We start from the raw sequence: 26581 nt of genomic DNA, 5'->3' as shown, positions 1-26581 counted from the left end.
TATCTGTCCATACGACCACAATAACCCGTATACTCCATAGAGGTGGCCTTTATGGAAGCCTTTACTTACACACAAAAATTGTAAGGCTCGTTTTGAGTCAGCCAAAGGAGATGCAGGAGACTCCCCAAATTTATGGAGGAAAGTGCTGTGGTCAGATGAGACCAAAATTGATCTTTATGGCCACCAAGGTAAATGCAGTGTCTGGCGCCAAACCAACACAGCTCAGAAACCCAACAACACCATTCTCACAGTGATACATGGTGGTGGCAGCATCAAGCTGTGGGGATGTTTTTAGGCAGCAGGGACAGGGAAAATGGTCTGAATTAAGGGGAAGGTGAATGGTGCCAAATACAGGGATATTCTTGCGTAAAACCAGTTTCAGTCGGTCAGTGATTTGAGACTGAGACGGAGGTTCACCTTCCAATAAGACAATGACCAAAAGCATACTGCTAAAGCAACACTCGAGTGGTTTAATGGGAAACGTGTAAATGTTTTGGAGTGGCCCAGTCAAAGCCCAGATCTTAATCCAATGGAGAATCTGTGGTCAGACTTGAAGATTGCTGTTCATTAGAGGAAACCATCTAACTTGCAGGAGCTGAAGCAGTTTTGCCTTGAGAAATGGGCAAAAATCCCAGTAGTAAGATGTTGAAAGGCCATTGTGACTTATTCAAAAAGACTTGCAGCTGTAATTGCAGCAAAGGGAGGCTCTACAAAGTACTGACTTTAGGGGGGTGAATAGTTATGCACCATGATGTTTTCAGTTATTTTGTCCTATTTGTTGTTTGCTTCACGATAAAAAAAGAAAACCAAATGTTCACAGTTGTAGGCATGTTCCTTACATGAACTGATGCAAACCCTCAAAAAAAACAAACAGTGAAATTCCAGGTTGTGAGGTAGCAAAACACGAAAAATGCCAAGGGGGTGAATACTTTTACAAGCCACTGTAGATACTAGTACCTATGTCATCTTCTAACATGCGGGCTGCTGCACATTGCTGCCTATTCTGCCATGCGCACCATTGCTGGTATCACTGGACACAAGCGATGGATGCCATGAAGATCTAATAGCTTATTTATAAATCACCTAAATGAGAAAAATATTGATAATGTTCTAGGTTTCCCACTGGCTACTAGATCAGTCACAGATGAGTAAACCAATTCATTATGAATTTTCTGAAAACTTCACCAAATTCAACATTTTTCAGGATTCATTTCACTCAACTTCAGCCAGCCGCCATTTTGTTAGATTCTTTTGAGGTCCGGAAAGCGGTTAAAAAAGGAATAAATATGATAGACGCCTGTCCTAGGCTTGCCCCTCACCCATCCAGTCACCGTAACTCTACGCCCGGTGTTCCGCTTTCGGTCTTTTTGGTCCAGATCTTCCATTCTTTTATCTGTTTTTTTTGGTCCAGATCTTCCATTCTTTTATCTGTTTTTTTGGTCCAGATCTTCCATTCTTTTATCGTTTTTTTTGGTCCAGATCTTCCATTCTTTTATCGTTTTTTTTGGTCCAGATCTTCCATTCTTTTATCGTTTTTTTTGGTCCAGATCTTCCATTCTTTTATCGTTTTTTTTGGTCCAGATCTTCCATTCTTTTATCTTTTTTTTTGGTTCAGATCTTCCATTCTTTTATCGTTTTTTTTCGGTCCAGATCTTCTGGTGCAGACAAGAACTCATGGTCAGGTTAATTGTCTCAGCCTCTCCTCCACATTTTGTTTTTTTTAGCTCCTTCTCGTCCCTCCGTTTATTATGTTTTGGAGGTCTAAACCACAGAACATAATAAATATATTTATTAAGATTCGATTCAGACTGAATTTTATACGGACCAAATTGAATCTGCCCAAAACAAATTTTAGGAGATTCACTCTTCTCAAGTCATAATACTTCCTTTTTCCTGTAACTGACCAGTCTGCTTTACTGTGTAGACTGGGACAGAATTAGCAAAGATGCTGGATTTAATGTCAACTCTATTGTAGAGCCGGAGGCTTAGATAATGCAGGATAGTAACCAGAGCTGTAACTTGAATCTTAAACAGTGCACCCAACCATTGGAGATCTTTAATAGTAATCTTTTTATATGGGCCAAAGGGGCCACCATAGGCTCTAGGGCAAAATAAAAAATTCATATGGTTTTGGCTAGAGATTGAAAAAATTGTTTTGCTTGAATAGGTCAGAAGATTTGCTTCCGTGCAAATAGAATTCAGTCTGAAGCAAAATTGCCATAAAATAAGTTTATTATGCTTTAGACCCCAAAGTATAATAAACAGAGGGGAACAAAGGGCTTAACATAAAAACAACAGCAACAACAAAAAACAATATTATTCTTACCTGTCCTAGGCAGTCAACTGAGTCTTTACGCTGCCTACATTTCTTCTGCAGCTTCCCTGGTCCACCACATTGGTCTACTGAGTCCCACAAAGCCATGTGGAAGAACCAAAGACCTGCACATAGAATCCGGGAAGATGCTCCAGTGGTGGAAGTAGCAGGTGAAGCCCTCAAAAAATACTGTAAAATGTCTGGTCAACATTTTGTGGAATTTCTGCAAATGGATTCCCCAAAATGTTGGATTTGCCAGTCCTATTGCTGTAAATAGGACTGAGTTGCAGTACCAAGCACAGCCACAACTATATGCATGGTGCTTTGCCTGGATAAAATACAAAGGGGAAGCAGGGTGCGCTAGCCCATCTTTCAGCTGAACGACAGAGGTGGTGGTAGTTGGACCCCTTATAATCAAATAAAGAGATAAGCCATTATTAGTAAAGTCTTGAAAAATCCCTTTAAAAAGGTTAGTCGCGCTCGACCACCCATTATCCTTCTATTACCAGCGTGGATTATTATTATGAGTATGCACTTTATATTTGGAGCCGATGCGCAGTTCAGATCAGCCATTAATGATAATGCACATAACGTCTGGTCTCAGCCATCTGTAACTTCATAATGAAAAATCAATGATCAATATATATTTTGTATGGGGCGTCCATTCACATTCTCAAACACATTTACACTCAATTAAATCAGAATGACTCTTGACTGCAAAATTCATTGACCGTGACGAGAAAAGCTTCTTTATTATAATATCAGACCTTTCCAAAGGGCGGAGGGTGGGGGGAGGGAAGCATTATCAAATCCTCATTATCACTTCTATAGAGCGAAGAAAATAAAAATAGAGAGCAACAAGACTCATAAAACATGATGCCCAGGAGGAAAAGACAACACAAGGCGTAATGAGAAGCTGCTTAAAGAAAGTCTATATCATCATTATCAGAGACCTTCTTGCTGTAAGCATGATCGTTAGAGCGCAGACACCCTGGAGGATGGTGGCATTATATCATGTTTCCTCAACCTTTTTTGTTGCTTTCTTCGAGGTTAAAAAAAGAAAAGAAAAATATCCCCAAGAAGAACCGTTTTACGTATGTCAATTCCCTGAAACATTATAGACATCAGATAATGGACATAAAGGATATTGCAGCAGAAGAAGAGTATGTTGATTTTACAGGAGACAGTGACCTGTCCAGCACTCAGAATGATACATTTTGCTCATGAAAGGACAGTCTTATGATGTGTGGAGGGGGCAAGTGAAAGCCCGTTTTGTGTATGTTCTTACAAGGCGCATAATTAGGGGATTTTCCCTCCACAGAAACAAAGCTGTGCATGAAATTTTAAGAAATCTCTTGGACACACTCCAGTGAATATCCATAGTCTGATGCTGCACGTTGGCAATCCATAGCATGTCAATTTTATGCTGCAGATGTGACCCTTTCCAATGCATTAAGGTCTCACTGTAAGGCTCAAGGCTTGATGGTTACACATCAAAGTTACAGTAATGCACAGAACTTCCAGGTTACAAACAGCAGCAGGAATAATCTTTTTGCACAGTTCGCACCGTAACTCACAACTCAGAAGGCTGGCTCGAGAACTCTCAGGTCACTCTCTTAATCCAGGGCACTCAAGTCTCTAGGCCATACATGTCAAACTCTGGCACGTCGGCCAAATCTGGCCTGCAGGGTGGTTTTATTTGGCTCACGACACCAGAACGGTCACCCCTATATGGGGCCATTATTCTGTATGGAGGACTATGTGGGGCCCATTATTCTGTATGGAGGACTATGTGGGACCCATTATACTGTATGGAGGACTATGTGGGGCCCATTATTCTGTGTGGAGGACTATGTGGAGTTCATTATACTGTATGGAGGACTATGGGGGGCCATTATACTGTATGGAGCACTATGTGGGGCCCATTATTCTGTATGGAGGACTATGAGGGGCCATTATACAGTATGGAGGACTATGCGGGGCTCATTATACTGTATGGAGGACTATGTGGGGCCCATTATTCTGTATGGAGGACTATGTGGAGCCCATTATACTGTATGGAGGACTATGCGGGGCTCATTATACTGTATGGAGGACTATGTGGAGCCCATTATACTGTATGGAGGACTATGTGGGCCCCATTAAACTGTATGGAGGACTATGTGGGGCCATTATACTGTATGGAGGACTATGTGGGCCCATTATACTGTATGCAGGACTATGTGGGGCCCATTATTCTGTATGGAGGACTATATGGGATCCATCATTCTGTATGGAGGACAATGTGGGGCCACTATACTGTATGGAGGACTATGTGGGCCCATTATTCTGTATGGAGGACTATGTGGAGGCATTATACTGTATGGAGGACTATGTGGGGTCCATTATTCTGTATGGAGGACTATGTGGGTCCATTATTCTGTATGGAGGAATATGTGGGGCCATTATACCGTATGGAGGACTATGTGGGATCCATTATACTGTATGGAGGACTATGTGAGGCCATTATACTGTATGGAGGACTATGTGAGGCCATTATACTGTATGGAGGACTATGTGGGGCTCATTATACTGTATGGAGGACTATGTGGGCCCCATTAAACTGTATGGAGGACTATGTGGGGCCATTATACTGTATGGAGGACTATGTGGGCCCATTATACTGTATGCAGGACTATGTGGGGCCCATTATTCTGTATGGAGGACTATATAGGATCCATCATTCTGTATGGAGGACAATGTGGGGCCATTATACTGTATGGAGGACTATGTGGGCCCATTATTCTGTATGGAGGACTATGTGGAGCCATTATACTGTATGGAGGACTATGTGGGGTCCATTATTCTGTATGGAGGACTATGTGGGTCCATTATTCTGTATGGAGGAATATGTGGGGCCATTATACCGTATGGAGGACTATGTGGGATCCATTATACTGTATGGAGGACTATGTGAGGCCATTATACTGTATGGAGGACTATGTGGGGCTCATTATACTGTATGGAGGACTATGTGGGATCCATTATTCTGTATGGAGGACTATGGGGGCCCATTATTCTGTATGGAGGACTATGCGGGGCCATTATTATGTATGGAGGACTATGTGGGGCCCATTACACTGTATGGAGGACTATGTGGGGCCATTATATTGTATGGAGGACTATGTGAGGCCATTATACTGTATAGAGGACTATGTGGGGCCCATTATACTGTATGGAGGACTATGTGGGGCCCATTATTCTGTATGGAGGACAATGTGGGGCCCATTATTCGGTATGGAGGACTATGGGGGGCCATTATAATGTATTTAGGACTATGTGGGGTCCATTATTCTGTATGAAGGACTATGAGGGGCCATTATACAGTATGGAGGACTATGCGGGGCTCATTATACTGTATGGAGGACTATGTGGAGCCATTATACTGTATGGAGGACTATGTGGGCTCCATTATACTGTATGGAAGACTATGTGGGCCCATTATACTGTATGCAGGACTATGTGGGGCCCATTATACTGTATGGAGGACTATATGGGATCCATCATTCTGTATGGAGGACTATGTGGGGCCATTATACTGTATGGAGGACTATGTGGGCCCATTATTCTGTATGGAGGACTATGTGGAGCCATTATACTGTATGGAGGACTATGTGGGGTCCATTATTCTGTATGGAGGACTATGTGGGTCCATTATTCTGTATGGAGGACTATGTGGGGCCATTATACCATACGGAGGACTATGTGGGGTCCATTATACTGTATGGAGGACTATGTGAGGCCATTATACTGTATGGAGGACTATGTGAGGTCATTATACTGTATGGAGGACTATGTGGGGCTCATTATACTGTATGGAGGACTATGTAGGATCCATTATTCTGTATGGAGGACTATGGGGGCCCATTATTTTGTATGGAGGACTATGCGGGGCCATTATTCTGTATGGAGGACTATGTGGGGCCCATTATACTGTATGGAGGACTATGTGGGGCCATTATACTGTATGAAGGACTATGTGGGGCCCAATACACTGTATGGAGGACTATGTGGGGCCATTATACTGTATGGAGGACAATGTGAGGCCATTATACTGTATGGAGGACTATGTGGGGCTCATTATACTGTATGGAGGACTATGTGGGATCCATTATTCTGTATGGAGGACTATGGGGGCCCATTATTCTGTATGGAGGACTATGCGGGGCCATTATTCTGCATGGAGGACTATGTGGGGCCCATTATACTGTATGGAGGACTATGTGGGGCCATTATACTGTATGAAGGACTATGTGGGGCCCATTACACTGTATGGAGGACTATGTGGGGCCATTATACAGTATGGAGGACTATGTGGGGCCCATTAGACTGTATGGAGGACTATGTGGGGCCCATTATTCTGTATGGAGGACTATGTGGGGCCCATTATTCTGTATGGAGGACTATGTGGGGCCATTATTCTGTATGGAGGACTATGTGGGATCCATTATTCTGTATGGACGACTGTGTGGGATCCATTATTTTGTATAGAGGACTATGTGGGGCCTATTACACTGTATGGAGGACTATGTGGGATCCATTATTCTGAATGGACAACTATGTGAGATCCTTTTTTCTGTATGGAGGACTATGTGGGACCCATTATTCTGTATGGAGGACCATGGGGGCCCATTATTCTGTATGGAGGACTATACAGGACCCATTATTCTGTATGGAGGACCATGGGGGCCCATTATTCTGTATGAAGGACTATATGGGACCCATTATTCTGTATGGAGGACTATGTGGAGACAATTATACTGTATGGAGGATTATGTGGAGCCCATTATTCTGTATTTAGGACTATGTGGGGCCTACATACAGGTTGGCCCATGACTTTGTCCACGTTTTTCATTTTGGCCCTCTGTGTGTTTGAATTTGACATCCCTGCTCTAGGCTGTAAGCAAAAAACAATGCAGAACAGGTACCTGTCCACAGCATAGATGAGGGTCCGAAACAACATTTTCAGAACTCATGGTTGCTACTGTTATCAGCCAGCCGAACTATGTGGGCCCATTATTCTGTATGGAGGACTATGTGGACCCATTATACTGTATGGAGGACTATGTGGGATCCATTATTCTGTATGGAGGACTATGTGGGGCCCATTATACTGTATGGAGGCCTATGTGGGGCCATTATTCTGTATGGAGGACTATGTGGGGCCATTATACTGTATGTAGGACTATGCGGGGCCCATTATACTGTATGAAGGACCATGTGGGATCCATTATTCTGTATGGAGTACTATGTGGGGCCCATTATACTGTATGGATGACTATTTGGGGCCCATTATTCTGTATGGAGGACTATGTGGGGCCCATTATACTGTATGGATGACAATGTGGGGCCCATTATTCTGTATGGAGGACTATGTGGGGCCCATTATACTGTATGGAGGACTATGTGGGGCCCATTATTCTGTATGGAGGACTATGTGGGGCCCATTATACTGTATGGATGACAATGTGGGATCCATTATTCTGTATGGTGGAATATGTGGGATCCATTATTCTGTATGGAGGACTATGAGGGCCATTATTCTGTATGGAGGACTATGTGGGGCCATTATACTGTATGGAGGACTATGTGGGGCCATTATACTGTATAGAGGACTATGTGGGGTCCATTATTCTGTATGGAGCACTATGTGGGGCCCATTATTTTGTGGGGCCCATTATACTGTATGAAGGACTATGTGGGGTCCTTTATTCTGTATGGAAGACTATGTGGGGCCCATTATACTGTATGGAGGACTATGTGGGATCCATTATTCTGTATGGAGGACTATGTGGGGCCCATTATACTGTATGGAGGACTATGTGGGGTCCATTATTCTATATGGAGGACTATGTGGGGCCCACTATACTGTATGAAGGACTATGTGGGGCCATTATACTGTATGAAGGACTATGTGGGGCCCATTATACTGTATGGAGGACTATGTGGGATCCATTATTCTGTATGGAGGACTATGTGGGATCCATTATTCGGTATGGACGACTATGTGGGGCCTACATACAGGCTGGTCCGTGACTTTGTCTACGTTTTTCATTTTGGCCCTCTGTGTGTTTGAATTTGACATTCCTGCTCTTGGCTGTAAGCAAAAAACGATGAAGAACAGGTACCTGTCCACAGCATAGATGAGGGTCCGAAACAACCTTTTCAGAACTCATGGTTGCTACTGTTATCAGCCAGCCGAACTATGTGGGCCCATTATTCTGTATGGAGGACTATGTGGGCCCATTATACTGTATGGAGGACTATGTGGGATCCATTATTCTGTATGGAGGACTATGTGGGGTCCATTATTCTGTATGGAGGACTATGTGGGGCCCATTATACTGTATGAAGGACTATGTGGTCCCATTATACTGTATGCAGGACTATGTGGGGCCCATTATATTGTATGGAAGACTATGTGGGGTCATTATACTGCATGGAGGACTATATGGGGCCCATTACACTATATGGAGGACTATGTGGGGCCCATTATTCTGTATAGTGGACTATGTGGGACCCATTATTCTGTATGGAGGACTATGTGGGGCCATTACACTGTATGAAGGACTATGTGGGGCCCATTATACTGTATGGAGGACTATGTGGGATCCATTATTCTGTATGGAGGACTATGTGGGATCCATTATACTGTATGGAGGACTATGTGGGGCCTATTATACTGTATGGAGCACTATGTGGGGCCCATTATACTGTATGAAGGACTATGTGGGGCCCATTTTACTGTATGGAGGACTAGGTGGGATTCATTATTCTGTATGGAGGACTATGTGGGATCCATTATTCGGTATGGACGACTATGTGGGATCCATTATTCGGTATGGACGACTATGTGGGGCCTACATACAGGTTGGTCCGTGACTTTGTCCACGTTTTTCATTTTGGCCCTCTGTGTGTTTGAATTTGACATTCCTGCTCTTGGCTGTAAGCAAAAAATAATGCAGAACAGGTACCTGTCCACAGCATAGATGAGGGTCCGAAACAACCTTTTCAGAACTCATGGTTGCTACTGTTATCAGCCAGCCGAACTTCTACAATGGATCTTCCACATTGATCCTGACTCAGGACAGGAGTAAGTTAGGTTGCAACGCTCTGCCCAATACATCACTAATTCACCCTATCACTCTTTAGCTCCCTGACCATGAGGAATGCTAAGCTGCCTCTTTGTGTTGCCTGAGTCAGCATTAAGCCTGGGCAGCAGAACTCTACTGCAATTACATACAGTACAGACCAAAAGTTTGGACATACTTTCTCATTTAAAGATTTTTCTGTATTTTCATGACTATGAAAATTGTACATTCACACTGAAGGCATCAAAACTATGAATTAACACATGTGGAATTATATACTTAACAAAAAAGTGTGAAACAACTGAAAATATGTCTTATATTCTAGGTTTTTCAAAGTAGCCACCTTTTGCTTTGATGACTGCTTTGCACACTCTTGGCATTCTCTTGATGAGCTTAAAGAGGTAGTCACCGGAAATGGTCTTCCAACAATCTTGGAAGTCATTGTCCTGTTGAAAAATAAATGGTGGTCCAAGTAAACGCAAACCGGATGGAATAGCATGCCACTGCAAGATGCTGTGGTAGCCATGCTGGTTCAGTATGCCTTCAGTTTTGAATAAATCTCCAACAGTGTCACCAGCAAAGCACCCCCACACCATCACACCTCCTCCTCCATGCTTCACGGTGGGAACCAGGCATGTAGAGTCCATCCGTTCACCTTTTCTGCGTCGCACAAAGACACGGTGGTTGGAACCAAAGATCTCAAATTTGGACTCATCAGACCAAAGCACAGATTTCCACTGGTCTAATGTCCATTCCTTGTGTTCTTTAGCCCAAACAAGTCTCTTCTGCTTGTTGCCTGTCCTTAGCAGTGGTTTCCTAGCAGCTATTTTACCATGAAGGCCTGCTGCACAAAGTCTCCTCTTAACAGTTGTTGAAGAGATGTGTCTGCTGCTAGAACTCTGTGTGGCATTGACCTGGTCTCTAATCTGAGCTGCTGCTAACCTGCAAATTCTGAGGCTGGTGACTCGGATAAACTTATCCTCAGAAGCAGAGGTGACTCTTGGTCTTCCTTTCCTGGGGCGGTCCACATGTGAGCCAGTTTCTTTGTAGCGCTTGATGGTTTTTGCAACTGCACTTGGGGACACTTTCAAAGTTTGCCCAATTTTTCGGACTGACTGAGCTTCATTTCTTAAAGTAATGATGGCCACTCGTTTTTCTTTACTTTGAATTTGTATTATGGCAAGAAAAAAGCAGCTAACAGTCTATTCAATAGGACTATCAGCAGTGTATCCACCTTACTTCTGCACAACACAACTGATGGTCCCAACCCCATTTATAAGGCAAGAAATCTCACTTATTAACCCTGACAGGGCACACCTGTGAAGTTTAAACCATTTCCAGTGACTACCTCTTGAAGCTCATCAAGAGAATGCCAAGAGTGTGCAAAGCAGTCATCAAAGCAAAAGGTGGCTACTTTGAAGAACCTAGAATATAAGACATATTTTCAGTTGTTTCACACTTTTTTGTTAAGTATATAATTCCACATGTGTTAATTCATAGTTTTGATGCCTTCAGTGTGAATGTACAATTTTCAAAATTCATGAAAATACAGAAAAATCTTTAAATGAGCAGGTGTGTCCAAACTTTTGGTCTGTACTGTATGTATTAGTACATAGCAAACAAAAGTAATCAAAATGACGTGTAACCATCAATATGGAATAAACCTAGAAATCAGATACAAAACTAAATAATAAAGTTAGTCAAACTCTTTATTGAAACAAAATATAACTAAAAAAACAGGGGAACAGGGGCAGAACCTCACAGGTGGAAAAAATGCATGGGGTGTGGGCTACAGCAAGTATCTGACAATGGTCACCTGGATACATATAAGTTAAATAGCACTAAATAAAAACATGGTTGCAAAAATTAATGAATAAATAAATCCATCCAGAAGACAACTGGTACTGTCACGCAAGGTGAGAGAAGGGACAAGCGTAAAATGACAATAAGAGGGGAATGGAGCCCAAGAACTAGGGAAAGGGGGAGTGGAGACCCCTAGGCAGATCTAATATCATCCTAACTACCCTGTCGTCCGTATATAGATTCCACACCTATCGCTGAGCAGGAAACCTAATCCCTGAATGTCCCTAGAGCTTGGCCCTAGGTAGAGAGGGGACGGGGTGAGCACTAGTCAGGCCCCACTGAAACTAAAGACAACAAGGTAAACAAACAAAGGGGATAAACTTAGCTTGAGAAGACACCAGAGAGATAACATCAACTGTCCTCCAAGGGAAGTCCAAGAAGAATCTAGCCTAGTACTCCAGGCATGGAATGAGGAACATAGAATTATCACAGGCGACTCTCTGGAGACACTGAGAGTTTTTAACTATCAAGCAAGGGTGTGTCAATTAGCAGCAGAAGTGGAGGTCACTGCTGGGTCCTAAAGAAAGAAGGATATCACTACACTACAGAGATGAGAGGATCAAGAAAGCATCTGCAATGCCAAGCGCAGTGACCTTCTACAGCAGGATCCAGAGCGACTGTCTGTCACACTTGATACACCCGTGACAGGTAAGTAGACAAAATGTCAAGTATGGAATAAAGTAAATATAATAAGTAACTGTGCTAGATAATCACTTGAAGCTATATGCATATGAGTGCAACCTATCTCAAGGCAAGTTCAGTAAGAGAATAAAGTGACAGTGCATAATTGGGAAATAACCTGACCTACCAGAACCAGCACAAATAAGTGATATGCATAATAAAGAAGTAAATGCAACAAGTAGATAGTAAAGATAAAGTGCTAGTGCATATAGCCAGAAAAATCAACGTACCGACATGTAGTGAAGCCTCACACACACACGCTGCAGCTCCCAACGCGCGTTTCGCCGTCTGAGCTTTGACGGGGGACCCATTTAGCGAGCTGGCAGCTGTGCATGTATCACAGCTATAAAGACACTGTACATGCAACAAAACATAGATACGTGCAAAAGATGTAGGGCCTCATGCTTAAAGGGAATCCGTCAGGCGATTTATTCTGCCTAAACCACAGGCAGCATGAATTGCAGCTTGGCTGCACAATTGCAGTCAGGTATATTATTCTCCAAAAAGTTCCAGTGTTTGAGTACGCAATAGACTTTGATGATCCAGCCGGGGACCATAGTCAGAGACCAAATAAGTCCGGCACCGCCGTAGGCCGGCTCTTCCCAGCACTGCTGCAGGTGATTGACAGGCCTGTCCCTTTGTACACACGAGGAGCGCTGGGAGAAGTCAATTTCTGGTTATGGTCTTAGAATATGTTTTCAAAGTATACTCCACTAAAGGAGCATCTGAGAGAATAAGTTACCAGGCTGCAAATCATGATTCATGCTGCCGTGGTTTAGGCAGAATAAACCTTCAACATACCATGGCATGACATGGCGAACTAAAGGGAAGGCCATCAGTTTCTTCACTGGAGCACATAGTTAAAGGATACATTAGGAACGTAGTAGTTAAGTCCCCATCAGAGAACCACGTAATGGCTAGTTAACATCACATTTGACCCACATGTCTGTGACTTCATCGGGGCTGAACCTACAAAAATCTGGATTTGGACATGTCTCCAATGGAGCCCTGAATGAGTCCTTCACTATAATGATACACATGGAGTCACAATGGACTCTATCTGGACTCCGTACCGGCAGTGATGTCCGTCTTTTTAGAAAGACACACTAGCGCGATAGACTACACTTTTGTGCAAAACTGGACACCACCAAAATAGAGTACAACGTGGCTCCAAAGGGGGCACCTCCAAATCCTAGTTTTTGGAGAGGGTCATACAGAATCCACAGCAGTCAAGAACATGTGGCCAAACATGATATGAACAGACCCTAGCTAAGAAGGTGGCTAGTAAATAAGGAATCCCCCAGCGATAACATTGACTCCACCTAAGTTTGCTTCAATCGAGTCCTTGCTGTTTGCCGAATTCCTTTCAATAAATACATTATCATGCATGGAAGCTCTGATCTTCAGATCCCCTGTTACAAACAAGTCAAGAAAATCCAATTTTACCAATTTTATCAGAGTTTTCATTGCTCGAGTATTGATAAATCCCCCATATTGCTTCAGGTCTCACTCTAGTAGGATTGGCAATGCTTGAGCAGAGCGAGAGACGCTCTGGAGAAGACTGGTTGAAGACGCTGCAAACTCTTGTTTGTAGGATCTAACATTGACTTAACAACTTCGAAGTCCATCCATCCCTCCCCGGGGGACACTCACTAGATGTTATTATAAGATGTATCCTTAGTGCATTATCAACTGGACAGCAGAGAGCGTGGATAGGCCGCCGCCAGGGCTCCAGCCGGCTAGCTAAGAGAGATGCTCCGTATCTCATGTAGCTAAAAGCACTCTACGCACAAACACAATTTCACAGAGAAAAGGCGAAACACCTTAAGTCACTCATTCATTTCACACCAAGAATTGTCTTGTTATTCTCAGATTGACACCTTTGTAGATTCAGTCATTTTTAATTTTTTCACTTTGTTTTTTTCTTACTGCCTTTTCTACCAAGAGCCATAACTTTTTGATTTCTTTTATGACATAGCTCTATGAGGTCTCGTTTTTTTTTAACAAGATGAGTTGTAGTTTTTGAATTACGTAATTTATTGTTCACTATAATGTACTGAAAAATGGGAAAAACGTTCCAGGTAGGGTGAAGTTGAAAAATATTTTTAAAACACAGCAATTCTTCCATAGTTTTTTTGTGGCTTGTTTTTAACATGTCTTTTAAGGTAAAAATGATCTTGTGTTTTACGTCTACCTGAGACCTGCTTCACAACATCTTCACTTATCACCACGAGTCGCCATATTTGCCATCCGGGGGACGCTAGTGATGGAGGAGATATCATGGCCAATATTGCTGGACTCTGCCCATCCAGGAATACTGGTGTGGTTAGGACTGGTGGTGCTACGCAGTCAGGCAGCACCACACCCTACTTAAACTCTGAGCATACCCTAGGAGTTGCCAGATATTGCTTGGTCTTGTCCTTGTACTCTGGTGTCACTCTCGTTGCTCTGATATTTCAATTTTGTTTTACATTTTTTAATATTTTCGTTTATGGGCTTCACCCTGTGGTAGAATGTACAATACACTGCAATACATAGTAAAAATAAACCCTAAACGAGAACAGCAGAATTGCTGGGCTTTTTTTTTCAATTCTTCCCCACTTGGAACGTTTTTCCCATTTTTCAATACTAATAATAATTTACAATATATGATATAACTCAAAAGTACAAATTGTAAAAAAAACTGGCCCTCAAATCAACCTTCTCAGATGTACCAACATGGCAGACACAGAGGCCTTCAACACCATGAGATCATTATCAGCAACAAGGGGAACAGGTGATGAGTGATGGAAGGGATCCCCCCATTTCCAACAGGGGATCACTAGTGAGAGCAAGCAGAGGACCGGCGAAGAGCTGCGGCACCAGGACAGGTGAGGGGCAAGGTGATTTAAATGTTTTTTTATATTTTAACCTCTTCTTGGTCCTAAAAAGAGTCCGTCCAGTGATGCAGGAGAATCGGATTTTTAGGTGAAATTCAAAGCAAATTTAATTAACTTCAAATTGACTGAATTTTTCTAAAGAATGTGACTTGCGGCAAAACAATATTTCGGTGAATCGCAAGGACTCAAAATGCCCTCAAAAGATGTGTATCACACCGTGGGGCCTCCTAGGACTGAAGGGGTTCACTCACTTTCAGGAAGCTGGTAGCATTCACACAGGTAAAAAGTCTCTTGGCGCAACAGGAAGATTTATTAAACAACATAAACTTCCATAGGACTCCAAACAAAACAGCCTTTCCGGGCCAAGGATAGATAGGAAATAAACAGTCCATGCAGTAGGCTCATGCATGTCAGTGAGGGTCTCAACCGAACAGAATAAAGTCCAGCTCTAAACCTCTGTCAGAGATTAAGCAATATTCATAGTACTCCTCAACTCCACACACAGGCCTAAGTCCCAGAGGTGTTTCCATGTCACGGAATGAGGCAGCTGAACTGCCTAAAATAAGCCATTCCAAGGCCTGGCACTGGAGGTATGAGAACAGCCAGTCCCTCCCAGCTCTATAGCCGTTCCTAAAACCCGGACCCAAAATCCGAGCCCATTAAAAACACCTTTCAGCACTATACGTGCTTGAGACAGTTTTTCTGGGTTCTACATTACCTAGGCTTGGCACCTTAGTCACACATACCTCCCGTCCACCACCTGTCCAGCTGCCACCTTACACCCCATTAATGCTCTTAAATGCAAACACAGCTTTAGTAATGTCAAAGTGACCTCAACATATCTGGCAATGGGTACACAGATGGAAAATATTTTTTCATTGCTGTGCTGTCACACTCACTAGCTGTAATGTTGATTCAGTGTTTTATGGCATTCAGTCTGTATTGCTAAACTGTCACCTCCTCTCACAGTCCCTATTCACCCCAAAATGGCTGCTGCATTCCCTGCTTCTGCTTTTATACAGGCTATGATAGGCTATAATTGGTTATGCGACACCATGTGATGTGATAGCTGTGAGGCATCATGGGGAAACCCACCCGCCCACGCCAACTACAAGTGACCTTTCTCTGGCTGTTGCAATTTTCTGCGTTGTGTAAAATAAGAGTCCAGCGAATTCCTAAAAATTCTACTTTGAATTTAATTTGCATCAACACTCTTTTCTTATCTCTAGTAGTCAAAAGTCAAGCCGCCCACTGGTCAGCTCAGTGCAGTAAACCTCTATACTGGTATTAAATAAGCAACTATCAAATAAAAAACTCAACACTGCTATATCTGTGTAATTCTGATTTGCAATAAGCATTTTGAAAAACTGTCCGCGAGTACGTGTGAGAACTGCATTTTCCAGACAGTGTAATAAAGCATTAATAACTGTATAATAAATGTAGGATTCTATGTGACGTTTATGCACTTACTGGGTCATCTGGGCGAAGTTTCTTCGATGGTGGTCCTCCATCCTCAGGGTGTAACATGTAATAAAGTCGGACCTTGTTGGCATGTTTCTTGCTCTAAAACAAAAAAAATGGAAGGATCACTTAAGATATATGTAAAGTGGTCGCAAAGCTCGCAAAGCAAGAGGCGATACCACGAAAGCAATTAATCTTACCTACAAATTAAATAGAGTAAATCGGACATTTATGGTGGAAACCTTGTACATCATCGACTTTAATACCCTTATAGACATTATGCCAATGGCGGCCGAACTCGATAATATTGTTAGTAAAGTGTATGGGGGTCTCCTGACCTTTCTATTCCGATTGATGATGTTGAGGGAGATAAGGATAAGGCATGTACAATTTTGGACTGCCGATCCTTTTGTTCTCAGTGAGATAGGTATCCGCTAGAGGAGTTTGGCAACTGCTCTCACGATCTCTCGTAGAGAACACAAGAGTGCTCGGAACAGGAGTTGGGAGAGATAGCCACCGGGCGAATGATCAGCCAAACCATCCTTCGGCGTCAGCTATCTATTGTGTATGGGGTCCCTTAGGTCTAACATGCTTAGTTGGATTGCGTCCTAACCACCAAAGTCAAAGTGAATGGTGTCCTCACTGGAATTTGAAAAGGTTGCCCCTATCCTCCTTGATTTTTATTACTACTTTACATACTTTTATTCATCATATACGGGCACAAGCAGACAATTTATTATTTTTTCATAAGCAACCCAACCTTATTTCTGCCCAATCTTATACGAGAATTACACACCTTTTTGCAGCTTTCCAACTTTAAAATTAACTTTTCTAAATCGTAAACAACAAAACTTAATCTACCAAAAACAGAAGTGAACAATCTCAGGTAGTCATTTAATTTTAAGTGGACTTTTCCCCAAATGGACTTTTCACCAAAGACTCGTCATCTTCCATTTTCCAATATAACTCAATTGCCCCCAACTTAAATCTCAGCAAAAAAATGTGGAAAGGAAGTGTCACGGGTGTGTCAGGTTTGACAGACAGTCGTTCTGGGTCCAGCTGTAGAAGGTCGCTGCGCTTGGCTTTGCAGACACCTTCTTGACCATTTCATCTCTGTAGTGTAGTGGTATCCTTCTCTATCCTCTATCTGTCTATCCTTGACACACCCTTGCTTGATATTTAAAAACCCTCAGTGTCTCCAGAGAGTCGCCGGTGATAGATCTATTTACCTCTGCTCTGACCTGGAGTTCAAGCAGTCAGCTAGCTTCTTCTAGGAGTTTCTTGGTGGATTGTTGGCGTGTTCTCTCTGGTGTCTTCTCAAATCTAAGTGTATCCCCTTGTCTGTTTTTCCTTATTTGTCTATAGTTGAAATAGAAGTTGACTAGTGCTCTCCCCTTCCCTTCCTTATCTAGGGCCTAGCTCTAGGGTCAGTTAGGGATTAGGTATCCTGCTCGGTGATAGGTGCGGAACATATTAAGGGATGCTAGGGGAGTCAGGGTGTTTTTAGATCTGCCTAGGGGTCTCAACTCTCCCTTTCCCTAGTTGTTGGGCTTCCCCCCCCCCTTTTCCCATGTCTTACAGTTGATCCTTCCCTTACCTAGCATGACAGGAACTTTCAATTGGTTTGGACATTGTAATATATTCAAAACAAACATTTTACTCCGGATCTTGTCATTATCAAACTTTACATATTATAATCCTCATCCTCACTTTAGTAGAGTTATTGACTGGTGTCATCACTTCTTTGCACTTCACTAAAATCCCTCTGGCCACAAATCCATGGTTGGAATGAAATCTCCTTCTATCATTTAAGAGCCACCCAATGATATATCCAACCTTCCCACTATGTCAGAGGACACATCTTCCCCTTGTCGTCCCACTCTACACAATTTTAGGAAACCCCATTGATTGGTCTTGTCCTTGTACTCAGGTGTCAAACCTCTTGTTCTTATACTGATATATTTTACATTTTTATTATTAATTTCCCTAGTAGGCTTCAACTTATGGTAGATTAAACAATACACCGCAATACATGGTAAAAACAGACCCTAACAGGAAAGTTCCTGTTTTTTTTTTCAACTCTACCCCACTTGGAGTGTTTTTCCCATATTTCAATAGATTATAATATACAATAATTGATATCATCCAAAACTAAAATTTGCCTCGTAAAAATGACCCCTCATAGGACAAAGTCATGGGAGAAATAAAAAAGTTATGGCTCTTGGTTGACACGGAGGATAAAAAAAGCAAAGTGAAAAAAATTTAAATTGCTGTCTACATGCCTGACCCGACATACCCATAATAATAATAATCTTTATTTATATAGCGCCAACATATTCCACAGCGCTTTACAATTCAAAGGTTCATATATAACAGTCATAAGTAACATAGCTAAAGATAATACAATAATTAAAGCAAAAATAATGACGACCCTGCTCATAAGAACTTACAATCTACAATGAGGTGGGGGTGACACAAAGTACAGGGGCTTATTTACAAGGATGGTCCAGCCATCTTGAGGGGATGAGGGATAGATAAAGGCTGCATGAGCTCATTACCAGCCAATATTTGTAGTGGTTTTGGGTGCGGTGGCGTTTGATGGAGAATTATGTTCAGAGAACTAGTGAATGGGCTATATATAAAGGAACTTCTATTAGGGAACATGATAGGCCGCCCTAAACAGATGTGTTTTCAGGTAGCGCCTAAAACTGTGTAAGTTGTGGTTTGTCCTAATTTCTTGAGGTAGAGCATTCCAAAGAATAGGTGCAGCTCGGGAGAAGTCTTGGAGCCGGGAGTGGGAGGTACAGATTATTGCTGCTGTTAGTCAAAAGTCGCTTGCGGAGTGCAAAGAACAGGTAGGCTGATAAACAGAGATGAGGGAAGAAAAAGTAGAGGGGTGTCGCACCGTGGAGAGCTTTGTGGGTGAAAACAAGCAATTTAAATTGTATCCTATAATGTATGGGCAGCCAGTGCAATGACTGGCACAGAGCGGAAGCGTCTGAGTAACGATTAGCCAGATAGATGACACTGGCTGCTGCATTAAGGATGGACTGGAGAGGGGAAAGTAGAGAGAGGGGGAGTCCAATTAATAGAGAGTTACAGTAGTCAAGGCGGGAGTGGATCAGGGCAACAATGAGGGTTTTTGTTGTTTCCAAGGAGAGAAAGGGGCGGATTCTAGAGATGTTCTTCAGGTGCAAGTGACAAGAGCGGGCAAGAGATTGTATATGGGAGGTGAAGAAAAGATTGGTGTCAAACACAATGTCCAGACAGCGAGCCTGCTGGCTTGGCGTTATTGTGGTGCCACACATGGAGAGGGAGATGTCGGATTTAGAGAGGTGAGTAGACGGCGGGAGCAGAAGAAGCTCAGTTTTGGAAAGGATGAGTTTCAGCTAAAGAGCGGACATGATGTTGGAAACTGCGGCCAGACAGTCACTGGTGTTCTGTAGCACAGCGGGGGTGAGGTCAGGGGATGAAGTGTATAGTTATGTGTCATCAGCATAAAGACGCTACTGAAAACCAAATTTGCTGATGGTGTGTCCAATTGGGGCTGTGTAGAGAGAGAAGAGAAAAGGGCCAAGGACTGAACTCTGAGGACCCCAATAGTGAGAGAGGAAGGGGGAAAGAAGTAGAGACAGCGAACGATACACTGAAGGAGCAGTCAAAAAGTTAGGAAGAGAACCAGAAGAGAGCTGTGACTTTTATGCCGATTGAGTGGAGCATAGAGAGTAGGAGGTGGTGGTCAACGGTGTCAAATGCTGCAGAGAGGTCAAGAAGAATGGGCAGAGAGTAGTCATCATTACGTTTTGCTGTCAGAAGGTCATTGGTCACTTTGAGAAGTGCAGTTTCTGTAGAATGTAGGGGGCGGAAGCCGGACTGTGATGAGTCTAGAAGGGAGTAAGTGGAGAGGTAAAGGGTAAAGCAGGTGTAGACCAGACGCTCTAAGAGCTTAGAGATGTAGTTATTTGTGCAGGATGGGTCATGAGAGGGGTTTTTTTAATAATGGAGTAATGATAGAGTGTTTGAGGAAGGAGGGGAAGATACCGGAAGAGAGGGAGAGATTGAAGATTTTAGTTAGGTAAGTAGTGATGACTGGAGAGAGAGACTGGAGTAGGTGTGAGGGAATGGGGTCAGTGGTGCATGTGGTAGGACGAGAAGAAGAGAGGAGCCTGGAGATTTCTTCTTCTGTGACTAGGTCAAATGTGGAGAGTGAGCCAGAGGAGATGTGGGGAGGGATGGTAGTTACGGCACTTGGTGGCTGGGAGCTGATTTCCTGACGGATATTCTCTATTTTTTCTGTGAAGTAGGAGGCCAGATCCTCAGCACAAATGTCCGTGATAGGGGCCTGCACTTTAGGAATGAGGAGGGAGTGAAAGGTGTCGAAGAGGTTTTTTTGGGGTTGTTGGATAGTGAGGAGATCAGGGTGGTGAAGTAGGACTGTTTGGCAAGGTGAAGGGCAAAGTTATAGGTTCTTAACATAAATTTATAGTGGATAAAGTTTTCTGGTGTGCGAGTTTTCCTGTATAGGTGTTCGGCACTCCTGGAGCATCGCTGAAGAAATCGGGTTTGTGGTGTGAGCCAGGGCTGCTTTACTCTGTGTTTGAAGGTTCTGAGGGTGAGGGGCGCTACTTGGTCCAGGGTGCTTCTGAGAGTGTTATTGTAGTGATATACAGCCAGATCAGGACAGGAGAAAGAGGAGATTGGGGACAGTGATGAGTGTAGGGAGTCTGTAAGTGTATGAGGGTTAATGGCTTGTAGATTTCTGAATGTGTAATAGGTAGAAGAGGTAGGAGTATGCTGGGATGGGCAAGGATTTGTGAGTGCGAAAGAGAGAATGTTGTGGTGAGAGAGGGGTAGATGTGAGTTATCTAGGTAGGAGATTGAATAGAGCTGGAAAAAGACCAGATCAAGGGTGTTACCGTCTTTGCGTGTCTCAGAGGTTGAAAGCTGTGAGAGGCCAAGAGAAGTGGTTAGAGATAGAAGCTGGGATGCAGATGAGGAGGTGGGGCTGTTTATGGGGATGTTGAAGTCTCCCAGGAAAAGGATTGATTATTCTAAGGACATGAAGTGCGTAAGCCAGGCAGAAAAATGTTCAAGGAACTGGGTGGGTGAGCCTGGGGGACGGTATACGACCGCTACTCTGAGGGAAAGGGGATGGAAGAGCCTGATGGTGTGGACCTCAAAAAAAGGGAATGAGAGTGATGGAACTGGGGGAATGACCTGTAAAGAGCATTGTGGGGACAGCAGTAAGCCGACTCCACCACCTAGGCTGTTTGCAGGTCTCGGGGAATGGGAAAAATGTATGCCGCCATGAGAAATAGTGGCAGGGGAAAGAGTGTCAGAATCCTGAATCCAGGTTTCAGTGAAGGCCAGCAGATTAAGAGAGTTGGTCAGAAAGTAGTTGTGCAGGAAAGGAAGCTTGTTACATACAGACGGTGCATTCCAGAGTACACAATTAAAAGAGGGAGATGAAGGAGTACAACTAATGTTAATAAGGTTAGCAGGGTTTTCGATGTGAGGTGGGGGAGGGGTTGAAGTTGGCGGAGGGCGGACCGGGGTTAGGAGAGACATCCCCTGAAATAAGTAGTAGCAGTAAAAAGAGAAATAACAAATAGTTCTTGGATTTGTGACATGGTTTATTGTGCAGTATCTTTGGACAAGATGGGCTGAGATTTTTCAGGAAGTTGAAAAGAGCATAGGAGCTGTACATGGGAGAGGGAAGGAGAGGGGCTGATGTGAATGAGTGGTGATGGAAAGGGATGGGGTGGTGAATGTGGATAACAAAAGCACACAGGAAGATGGACTTAGAAATAAAGTACATAGTTAGAAGAGAGTATAAAGTGTGGGTGACCTGACTCCTGCCCTGACTGCCATTGAAATGACTGCCAAACACTTGGCTCTGAGGACACTTTGCATAAGAGGACACGTGCATGCAACCCACACACGTGCACCCCTTATGATGCTTCTAGATTTATAGGGCAGACTATAGCATCAGGTGAGAGGGATTGTGAGAGCTGGTTTGGATAAATTAACAGCTAGTCAACACACCAGGGAATGACAAAGACAGACAGAGCAAACATTATGCCTAGCTCCAGTTACACAGTATAACACCTTTCACCATCAGATAAAGTCTACAATGAGGGAAGGATGGACAATTGGACATATATCAGTGAGTATTGAATAAAATGCAACAGATAACATATAGCAGAGATACAGCAAGCAGAGATGTTATACCATTAAATGATTTCAGGATGATGATACCCATTACTACAAATTGTGACGGATTAACCTCCCCAGAAATACAGCTCAGAATAGGAAAAGTAAATGAATAAATTAAAATTACAGTATACCCAGAGCAGAAGACATGTATTTATACTCTGACACATAAAATCTGCGTCAGCTCAAGATGGCGTTCTTTCTGGTCATGTAAGGTCCATGAACCTTTTTGGTTCCCCAGCTGTTGAACAATTCCAACTCTTAACATGGAGGACAGATCATGCTAGGAGATGTGGTTTAGCAACAGCCAGAAAGCCAAAGAACTCAGAAATCCAGTCACCATTTGCCCGCCATGTAATATACAGTGGAAAAAATAAGTATTGAATATGTCACATATTTTCTAAGTAAATATATTTCTAAAGGTGCTATTGATATGAAATTCTCACCAGATGTCGGTAATAACGCACATTTCTAATTATTGCACAAAACTTAATTTATGGACATCTATGGTGTGATTCTTTACCTGTGGAGATTGGATGGGTTGATAAATTCATGTCAATAGCACTTTTAGAAATATACTTACTTTGAAAATTGGGGACGTGATCAATAATTATTTCACCTACTGTACCTGTCTCATCTTTAAGTCCAAGCTCCACTCTCTTCTTCTATAAGCACTTATCTTTTTTGTGCTCCATGTCAGGTCTTACAAGTGGCCAGATGATCCTCAGAAACATAATCTCCCAAAGCTTTTTAAGGGCCACTTGAACAAACCCCTTTTTCTGAGTAATGAGAATGTAATGTGTTCAGTTGCTGCTTGGTTGGTCCTGCCTGGCAGAGACACCGATCCACTCGCCGCCGTGGCCCCGGTCCGGCGTCCCCCGCTCCTCCCTCCGGCTTTCCTGCAGTGCCTGCCCTGGGTGCAAGCACTGGCGCAAATCCCCGGGTACTGTACTTAGGGCGCGCGCGCTCCCTCCCTCTTAAAGGGGCCGCGCGCGCCGTTCTAAAAAGTCCCCGGCCAATGGCCGGAGGACTGCCCCTATTTAAGGCACCTCCTCCAAAACGGAGGTTCCTGTGCAAAGTTGTTGATTTGTGTACTAAACACTTCTCCAGCCCTCAGGTCCCAGTGCTGTCCGCCAGCCTGTCTATCTGCCGTGCCCGCCAGCCTGTCTATCTGCCGTGCCTGCCAGCCTGTCTATCAGCCGTGCCCGCTAGCCTGTCTATCAGCCGTGCCCGCCAGCCTGTCTATCAGCCGTGCCCGCCAGCCTATCTGCCATGCCCGCCAGCCTGTCTATCAGTCGTTCCCGCCAGTCTGTCTATCTGCCGTGACTGCCAGCCTGTCTACCAGCCGTGTCCACTTGTCAGACTGTCAGCCAAGCCTGCCTGCCTACCTGCATCACCTGCCCGTCTACCTGCTGTGCCTGTCGGCTTCGGCCATCAGTCCCGTGGCAGTTGCCTGCTCTCACACGAGGTCAGTACCAGAGTGGCACCTGGTCCAACCTTCCCAGTCCCTCCTTGGTTCACGGAGACGATTAAGCCGCCGTGTAACCAGGGTCGATCCGGGTAGGCACTTAGTTAAGCCCCTCTGGTCCCTCCTTGTATCACAGCACAGAGGTTTCACCACTCGGACTCGTAACAGTTTGCACAGGCTATGGAATCCGGTGGCTCCCATGCTCCTTCGCTCTCTGACCTGTACAAAGAGGTCTCCCACCAGAGATCTCAACAGGATACGATCCTGTCCTATCTGTGGACTGTTAACTCCCACCTGGATGCACTGTCCACCGAGGCTGTGTCCGCCTCTAACCAAGCAGTATCCGCTTCGGCGGCACCTCAACCCAGTCTCACTGTGGGACCTTCGCATCTGAACTGGCCTGGAATAAGGAGGCCCTGGTGTCTACCTTTTGGGAGGGCCTTTCTGGATGGATCAAGGACGAACTAGCCGGTCGTGACATACCCTCCTCTCTGGATGACCTGGTGTCTTTGACACGGATCGACATCCGGTTCCAGGAGCATTCTAAGGAGGTGATCTGTGAGAGGAAATCTCAGCGCCTTGCACCAACCTTCCAAAGGCCAGTCTCCCTACAAGCCTCTACCTTGGCATCCTCCCCTGAAGCTATGCAGATAGAACAGGTTAAGATGGGCAAGTCTTCCCAGGAGGCACGACGCGCTGAGGGCAGATGTTTTTAGCGTGGCAGCCCGGAACATCTTTTCCGCTCTTGTCCGCAGAGACCGGGAAACTCCAGTGCCTAGGATCGCTTGGCGAGGTCGTCCTGGGCAAAAATTCTTCCTCTCCATCCCTGACTCTGTCGGTGTCGATAACCTGCGGGAAGATACACTTCTTCGAGACTGCCCATCTGGATTCCGGTGCCGCCGGGAATCTGGGAATCTCATCCAACAGGCCATTGTGGAGCAGTACCAGTTCCCTATTCAACATTTTTTGGATCCATTAGCAGTTTCCTTCATGGATGGGAAGCTTCTTTCAGAGTACATCTTGTTCATCACCGAGCCTATAGCTCTTCAGGTGGGAATGCTACACTCGGAGAAAATCTCCTTCTATGTGCTGTCAGGCCTCTCTCATCTTTTGCAGCTAGGACTGCCTTGGCTTCAGAGACATGAGCCAGTCTTGAATTGGAGCTCGGGTGAGGTGCTCCACTGGGGTCAGGAATGTCATAAGACCTGCTTGGTTCCTGTCCGTCCTGCTTGACCTCATCCACTCCAGCTAACCTACCTGGCTTGCCGGCACCTTACTGGTCATATGCGGACGTCTTTGACAAAAAGGAGGCTGAGACACTACCTCCTCATAGTGCTTCACCTCCTTGTAGTCGTATCTACCCCCTGTCGCTGGCTGAGACCCGTGCCATGTCTGAGTACATTGAAGAGAATCTTGCTAGGGGATTTATCCAGAAATCCACCTTTCTGGCTGGAGCAGGATTCTTCTTCATCAAGAAGAAGGACGGCTCTCTTCGCCCTCGTATCGACTATAGGGGCCTAAATCAGATTACGATCAAAAATAAGTATCCCTTGCCTCTCATCTCGGAGTTGTTTGACCGCCTAAAAGGCGGGAAGATCTTCACTAAACTCGATCTTCGCGGTGCGTACAATCTGATCCAGATTCGCCAGGAAGACGAGTGGAAGACGGCATTCAACACTCGAGATGGCCACTACGAGTACCGTGTGATGTCCTTCGATCTGTGCAACGCGACAGATGTCATCCAGGAGCTGGTGAACAACATCTTCCAAGATCTCCTTTACTCATGCGTGGTAGTGTACCTGGACGATATTCTGGTGTTCTCTCCTGATTTGCCTTCACATCGGAGGGACATTCGACAGGTATTGCAGAGGCTCAGGAAGAATCGTCTGTATGCCAAGTTTGAGAAATGCGTATTTGAACAGACTTCTCTTCCATTTTTGGGATACATAATCTCGGAGACCGGACTTAGGATGGGTCCCGAAAAAGTGTCTGCCGTCCTAAAATGGCCCCGACCAGAGGGGCTGAAGGCTATTCAGCGGTTTCTGGGATTCGCTAACTATTACCACCTCTTCATTCCTCATTTCTCTTCCCGGACTGCTTCCATCTCTGCCCCGACTCGCAAAGGGGCTAATCCAGGAGCGGACCTACTGCCCGTGCAGCCCATTCATTGAACAGGGGCCCCGAGGGAGAGGGGGCCCCTCCAGCATCCAGCAGGGCCGTCATCAGGGCATGACTGTCCTGACTCCAGTATGGGGCCCAGCCGGTCGGGGCCCCCTCAGAGCCCCGTTGGGGCCCCCCTCTTGTGCGTCTCCTCATGGGGCCCCCGCAGGGCCGGCGTCAGCACCCGGGCAAATGCCGGGGCCCTGAGCAGGCGGGGGGCCTCACTGTCGGGCACCCCGCGCACTATGGGACCCGTGAGCGGAGGAGAGCGGTGTCAGCGCCCGCTCCCCCCCGCTTCCTCAGGGCCCCGGCACCCGGCACAATACTTACCTCTCACCGTGCCTCCGCAGCAGCTCCGGCATCCTCCGCGGCTGCTGCACTGTGACGTCTCAGGTCAGAGGGCGCGATGACG

The 26581-nt window shown here is 44.6% G+C and overlaps 1 protein-coding gene across 4 annotated transcripts in view; it reads right to left on the bottom strand.

The window, feature by feature from the left end:
* The window catches only part of ZMAT4 (zinc finger matrin-type 4), a 575021-nt gene that overhangs the window by 441677 nt on the left and 106763 nt on the right, over positions 1 to 26581 (bottom strand). For all 4 annotated transcript variants that reach the window (XM_073684978.1, XM_073684979.1, XM_073684980.1 and 1 more), the window contains one exon: positions 16338 to 16430. In XM_073684978.1, coding sequence (XP_073541079.1) covers positions 16338 to 16430 — 93 coding nt within the window. The remainder of the gene's footprint in view (positions 1 to 16337; positions 16431 to 26581) is intronic.

This window comes from Phyllobates terribilis, unplaced genomic scaffold (assembly GCF_046119375.1).
Source record: "Phyllobates terribilis strain yellow unplaced genomic scaffold, ASM4611937v1 Scaffold_5__5_contigs__length_657084704, whole genome shotgun sequence".
Lineage (NCBI taxonomy): Eukaryota > Metazoa > Chordata > Amphibia > Anura > Dendrobatidae > Phyllobates > Phyllobates terribilis.
The sequence above is the reverse complement of the archived record's forward strand: the minus strand, read 5'-3'. Positions and strand labels throughout refer to the sequence as shown.